Source organism: Brassica oleracea, unplaced genomic scaffold, assembly GCF_000695525.1.
Source record: "Brassica oleracea var. oleracea cultivar TO1000 unplaced genomic scaffold, BOL UnpScaffold01551, whole genome shotgun sequence".
Taxonomy (NCBI): Eukaryota; Viridiplantae; Streptophyta; class Magnoliopsida; order Brassicales; family Brassicaceae; genus Brassica; species Brassica oleracea.
The window spans coordinates 1-6,482 of record NW_013618085.1 but is presented as its reverse complement, the minus strand read 5'-3'; the positions used below and the strand labels follow the sequence as shown (position 1 = coordinate 6,482).

The 6,482-nt window shown below is 40.9% G+C and overlaps 2 protein-coding genes across 2 annotated transcripts; one reads left to right on the top strand and one right to left on the bottom strand.

Moving 5' to 3' along the window:
* Positions 1-533: 533 nt before the first annotated feature.
* LOC106321397 (protein WEAK CHLOROPLAST MOVEMENT UNDER BLUE LIGHT 1) lies at positions 534-3,613 on the top strand. Its single transcript, XM_013759675.1, has 2 exons — positions 534-742; positions 1,177-3,613. The coding sequence occupies exon 2, from the start codon at positions 1,188-1,190 to the stop codon at positions 3,474-3,476; it is 2,289 nt and encodes a 762-aa protein (XP_013615129.1). The 5' UTR covers positions 534-742; positions 1,177-1,187; the 3' UTR covers positions 3,477-3,613.
* Positions 3,614-3,798: 185 nt separating this feature from the next.
* On the bottom strand, positions 3,799-6,108 carry LOC106321398 (fe(3+)-Zn(2+) purple acid phosphatase 12). The gene is made up of 7 exons (XM_013759676.1): positions 5,627-6,108; positions 5,312-5,423; positions 4,984-5,213; positions 4,760-4,898; positions 4,438-4,658; positions 4,226-4,347; positions 3,799-4,147 (listed from the first exon to the last, which is right to left on the bottom strand). Exons 1-7 carry the CDS (start codon positions 6,011-6,013, stop codon positions 3,949-3,951), a joined length of 1,410 nt encoding a protein of 469 aa, XP_013615130.1. The 5' UTR covers positions 6,014-6,108; the 3' UTR covers positions 3,799-3,948.
* Positions 6,109-6,482: the final 374 nt, after the last annotated feature.

Genomic DNA, 6,482 nt, shown 5'->3' with positions numbered 1-6,482 from the left:
AGCATTAAGAGCTTCAAATTGGTTGTTCATGGTGGTTGTGGTATTGATGACAATGGCAATCTTGTAATTACTTGAAGATGATGAGGGTGAGAGAGTAAAGATGTTATTTTCGAGAAAAAAAAATTGATGGTATTTTCGTAAATTATATGAACTTGTGGGGTGAATAGGGCAAAACCAATTTTCAAAAAAAAAGAGGTTAGTTTTATGTTTGACTTTAAGTTGTAGGTCAATTTTGCAAAAAACCCTATTTTTGAAGACTATTTATAAAATAAAAATATAAAAAAACTATTTAAAAAATTTGTTCTAAGGTTCATTCCATATTGTGTAACTACTTTAATAGAGTAGATTTTTAATATTAAAAAATAAAAAATAATAATAGAGTAGATGAATTTTCGATACCCTTAATAATAGTTCACCGAACCAAGGTTTTGTTGTTTATGTGACGTAGTTTGTGGTTTATCTACTTCCAAACGTGGGCCAATGCCGTAGAGGCGATGGTTGAAGCCACTAATTTTCTTTATCTCAAAAGTAATATTTTAAATAACCAAAAGAAAAAGATAGAAACAAACAAACCGAGAATTATGAGAGAGAGAGAATGACAGATAGATAGATGAAGAATATGAGGTCGGGAAACAGAGCTTCATGATTTTTCTCTTCCCCCAGAGGAATTTTCACACATCTGTCTGATACTTTTATCTTTTAATTAATTTGTCTCCTGTACTCCCTCCGATAATCGATCATCGTAAGACTTTCTTTTTCTCTGCTCTTTTGTTAATCGAACTTCTCTTTTTCCTAGGTTCCTAATTCAGAATTATTTGTTTAAACTTTGCTTCTCGATATTAAAATTATTGTTAGGCTTCGGAATTGTTTCTCTGCTTTCAATATTTTTTTAGCATGGAATCATCTTTTGCTTGTTGAAAAAACTACTCACTCCGTTTTGTTTTCTCTGAGTTGGTACTTAACTATAACTAGAACTTTCTCTTTTTGGGGGTATGAATGTTAAGATAAGTAGAACTTGATATATTTGATATTCAATTAGTGAATAACACTTCTAATTTAGATTTTTGCTCATCATATTAGTTTGTTGTTTGATTCATAAAAAAAAAAGAAAAAATATGACTTACTTTTTCCTAATTTCACATCTTTTATTACTTTCTTTTGTTTTTTTGGTCTCAGGTAGCACGCGAATGGAGGAGTTAAAACCTCCTGAAGTTGAAACCAGTTCAGAACCAGCTACTAGAACATCTGAGGCTACTGTAACCGCAGATGCTGTTAGTGATAATGCTGCAACAGTAATTCCACCACCAAGTCAAACAGATGGCTCAACTACAGGCAATGCCACGGGAAGTTATGTCGACGACACGTCGCAGCCATCCAGTTTCTCTAATCCCGAGGAATCTTCCTTTATTGCTTCCCATGAAACTGCAACTACTGTTGAAAAAGTAACTCCTAATCCAACGATCAGTGGAAAAGTGTCGGAGACCAATGAAATCACGGGTGAGATCGGTTTACCTCGTGTAAAGATTACAGAAGGTACATCAAGAAACGGTGGAACTTCATCATCATCTCATGGATCACCCGTGGACTCCTCCTACAGAGGCCTAATCGACACAGCTGCACCGTTCGAATCAGTTAAAGAAGCCGTCTCGAAGTTCGGAGGAATCACCGACTGGAAATCTCACCGAATCCAAACGGTAGAGAGACGCAAGCTCATAGAAGAAGAGCTCAAGAAGATTCAGGAGGAGATCCCCGAGTACAGAACCCACTCAGAAACCGCCGAGGCCGCGAAGCTCCAAGTCCTCAAGGAGCTAGAAACCACAAAGAGGCTCATCGAACAGCTGAAGCTTAACCTGGAGAAAGCTCAAACAGAAGAGCAGCAGGCGAAGCAGGACTCCGAGCTCGCTAAGCTGAGAGTCGAGGAGATGGAGCAAGGAATCTCCGATGACGTCAGCGTCGCTGCTAAGGCCCAGCTCGAGGTGGCCAAGGCGAGGTTTGCCTCAGCAGTTACAGAGCTTCGTTCGGTCAAAGAGGAGCTAGAGACTCTGCGTAGTGAATACGATGCTCTGGTGAAAGATAGAGATGAATCTGTTAAGAAAGTCGAGGAAGCGACCTCGGCTTCGAAAGAAGTCGAGAAGAGAGTCGAGGAACTCACCATAGAGCTGATCGCTACAAAGGAGTCGCTGGAGTCAGCGCACGCTTCTCACCTGGAGGCCGAGGAGCAGAGGATCGGAGCAGCCATGGCGAGGGATCAGGATGCGCACCGCTGGGAGAAGGAGCTGAAGCAGGCGGAAGAGCAAGTCCAGAAGCTTAACCAAGAGATACTTTCTTCCAAAGATCTCAAATCGAAGCTCGACACCGCCTCGGCGCTGCTTCTTGATCTAAAGGCGGAGCTGGTGGCTTATATGGAATCCAAGCTAAACCAGGAAGCGCGCGACCTTCCATCAGAAAGCCATCACGACGCTTCAAAGAAGGAACTAGAAGATGTGAAGACAAGTATCGAGAAAGCAGCAGCTGAAGTGAACTGCTTGAAAGTAGCCTCGGAGTCCTTGCAGCTGGAGCTCGAGAAAGAGAAGTCAGCTCTCGCCTCGGTCAAACAGAGAGAAGGAATGGCTTCAATAGCAGTTGCTTCGCTAGAAGCAGAGATCGAGAGAACGAGGTCGGAGATAGCTTCGGTTCAGTGCAAGGAGAAAGAATCTAGAGACAAAATGGTTGAGCTGCCCAAGCAGCTTCAGCAAGCGGCGGAAGAGGCCGACGAAGCGAAGTTTCTCTCAGAACGCGCTCGCGAAGAGCTGCGAAAGGCCAAGGAAGAAGCGGAGCAAGCGAAGGCTGGAGCAAGCACAATGGAGAGCAGGCTGTTCGCCGCGCAGAAAGAAATCGAGGCGGCTAAGGCCTCCGAGAGGCTGGCCTTGGCCGCCATCAAGGCTTTGGAGGAGAGCGAATCAACGTCGAAGGATAACGACGTCGTTACGCTCTCGCTAGAAGAGTACTATGAGCTGAGCAAACGCGCTCACGAGGCGGAAGAAGCGGCGAACGAAAGAGTAGCAGCAGCGGTGTCTCGGATCGAGGAAGCTAAAGAGGCAGAGAGGAGGAGCTTGGAGAAGCTGGAAGAAGTGAACAGAGACATGAATGCGAGAAAGAAATCGCTGAAAGAAGCAACCGAAAAGGCTGAGAAGGCGAAAGAGGGGAAGCTAGGGGTGGAGCAGGAGCTGAGGAAGTGGAGAGCAGAGCATGAACAGAAGAGAAAAGTTGGTGGTGACACTGAGAAAATCATAAGAGCAAGCTCTGCAGGAGCTAATGAGCTGAGTAAGTTGGCGCAGTCACCTGAGGCTTATGCCTACAGCCCAAGTGAATCATATGGAACAGAAGATAACTCTGAAACCAGTCAGTTCCCACCGAGCAAGCCTGGTAAGAAGAAGAAGAAGCTTTCGCTCCCACGGTTTCTTATGTTTTTGTCAAAGAAGAAGTCACATAATTGAGTTTGTTACCAGTTCAATTATTCAAACACATTGTTAATAATGTTTCTCACTTTTTTTGGAGCTTTGCACACGATCTCCATTTGAAATTTGTGTTTTGTAAATTGCGAATTTTATTTGCATTGTCAGTCGACTCCTTATTGCTGCTCGAGTATCACATCACTAGTCATTCCGCAACACACAAATAAATGAAATTCATGCTATCGAATATTTCATAACACTTACTATCTTCTTTTTTTATAACTCTTTCCATATTACATCGCTTGACTTTTCATAACACTTACTATCTTTATTTTATTTTATAACACTTGCAAGATTGCAGATATAATCTTCTTACTCTCTTAGTAATGTGTTTATAATATTGCAGATATAATCTTCTTTCTTTCATAGTAATGTGTTTATAAAAGGACAACTTTGAGAAAAGAAAAAGTCAAAGAATAACTCTCACACTTTGTTCCATCGTTTAGCTTTGTGTTCATGAGGCAACAACCATCGTCTTCTTTGGAGCTCGCCAAAACCGATTAAGCAACCAAACAGAATCTGCTTCCACGGAAGACCCATCTTGGTTCCGATTCCAGCTGAAGTAGGCATGAGTCCTGTTTTTGATATCCAGCAACCCGTGCCCAAAGCTAGGTTCTCGGAAGGCAGAGAAGCTCGGCTGTGGCTGCATCATGCTACGATAAGAAGAACCAAGTCATTCATCAAAATTATAAGAAAAGACATTTGTACAAAGCTAATATGGTAGAACTTACTCAGTAAGCAAGCCTTCTGAGTTTCCTCCGTCCCCGATGGTTATGTACACAGGAGCCGACTCATCCGATATTGGCTCACACAATCCGTTGACAAGGTTGTAGGCAATGTTAGAAACACGTTTCTGCGTTAGTTAGTACTTGATTATCACTTGGAGGCAGAGGAGATACAAGGGTAGATACTATTAAGGAAGACTAATTCAAATAAAAATTACCGATCTCTCATAGGCATGAACATGGCCTGCAAACACCACATCAACCTTGGACTTGACGAACCACTGCTCGTACATGACCCTCATTGTCTCACCTTCCATGTAATGATGCACATAGCTATGGTAAAAGGGGCAATGTACTAAGACCATCAGCCATGGAGTCTCTGTTCGATTTACTCTTTGGAACTCCTTTTGTAGCCATTTGTACTGAGGAGTGTATACCCCTAATTAATCCATCAGATTAAAAAAGTATTAAAAAAAAAAGCCAACCAATAATATAGTTTATTTTTCTTAAAATGCATTTCTTCTCTCTAATCATTATTACCATAAGATGAGTAACAAGACATAACAATAATGTAAGCTGAAGCCCTCTTGATAGAATACCACAATGGAGAGATACTTCCCGATGCCTTGTACGGCGTATGATACCGATTCGTAAAAGGCTTGAATGGTTCTGTTTCACCCTGCAAAAGCAAAAAGAAGAAGAAAAAGAAGTCAAAAATTCCATTTCAAGAAACCAACAAGGATATTCATTCAAAGTCTTATTACAATGTCAGGAACAAAGTCGATTTCGTGGTTTCCTGCAGTCCATATCCAAGGTTGATAAGCAACACTTCTCTCAACGAATCTTCCCCAAGTATCCCATCTGTTGTTGTCGTGCAAAGGGTAACGATCTGCATAAGACAAGTCTCCTAGGAACAAAACCGCCTGTCCTTTTCCCGGATTCATCTCATAATGGCTTAATGTTCGATTTGAATCATATGTTTGTCCTAGATCCCCTGGATATTGTATTAGAAATAAATTAAAAATCTAAAGTCACAGCATTTGTTCGGCCCAAGAAAAAAAATATGAATCTACTAAAGACACAAGTTGATACCAATTAAGCCAAAGGTGTAAGGTACGTCAGGGCCAGGTTTAGGTGGAGTAAAGAACCAGAATCGCCTTTGCCATTTACCACTCCCAATTTCATAGTAGTATTTCATATCAAACTGCAAAAAATTATTATTTTTAGACTTTATAAATAGAGAAAATCAAACATAAGATGCAATTATATTAACAAATAACTAAATTTATTCAATTATTCTTTGAATGTTTATTCTCTCTATCACTACTTCTCGCTGGTATTAACACCGAGCCACTTAAATAAAAACCTGTAACTAAATACAACAAATAAGTTGTTGGAAAGACTTACTTCCAAATCATCAATGAGGCAGTGGTGGATGTAACCAGATGTATAATTGAAGAAACGGTAGGTGTTCATGGTTGCTTCTGCTAGCTTCTTCGATTTTCCATTCTCAGACCAATAGCGAACTGTGTTAGAACCGGGAGCAGAAGGAGTCACCCATGAAATAATCACTCCATTGCCTTCATGGTTACCTTGCGTTATGTGAACCTGTTGGGGAGTGTTAGGACCGGGAGAAACTTTAAAGACATCGCTGTCTAATGGCATGTCGTCTGGTAAATCACTTCCTCTAACATATTCACTGGTAATCCCTCCATCACATAGCTCAACAAGAACTCCAAGCAAGAAGATTATGAAGCAGACACGCATGATTGTGAGGTCAGATCTTGAACTCATCTTCTCTCTCTCTTTTCTTTTCTGAATCCGAGACCAAGAACGTGCTTTGGATTTACCGGTCTGGGAAATTAAATGACTTGTCTAGAAGTGACAGACACTGATTTTATAATTATCCAACAGGGGATCCACAGGGGATATTCGACTCCTTTTTTATCAAGTTTTATTTTATTTATATTTAGTTGCCTTTTCCGAAAACTTGTCTAAAATTAGAAGATTGGTCAACTTTTTAGTTTTAATTAGAAATTTGGGCAAGTCCATGTTTTAATTAGGTTGTTGGGCAACCTAGTAGGAGAAAGAAGAAAAAGTAGACAGTTTAAAACTTTTTGCCCCACAATCTTGAGCTGAAATTCGTGGGACCAGGCTGTCTTTTGCCCAGAAAAACTTGCTTCAAGAATACCGACACACGCGCGCCGGATGTGCGCGTAAGAGACGAATTGAATATTATATTATTTTAATTTCAGAAGGAAAC

Coding starts and splice junctions, on each gene's coding strand:
- LOC106321397 (XM_013759675.1), top strand. CDS start 1,188: ATGGAGGAGTTAAAACCTCCTGAAGTTGAAACCAGTTCAGAACCAGCT.
- LOC106321398 (XM_013759676.1), bottom strand. CDS start 6,013: ATGAGTTCAAGATCTGACCTCACAATCATGCGTGTCTGCTTCATAATC. Junction 5,214..5,311: donor TTACACCTTTGGCTTAATTG/GTATCAACTTGT, acceptor TACAATATCCAG/GGGATCTAGGACAAACATAT. Junction 4,659..4,759: donor GTCTTGTTACTCATCTTATG/GTAATAATGATT, acceptor TGGATTAATTAG/GGGTATACACTCCTCAGTAC.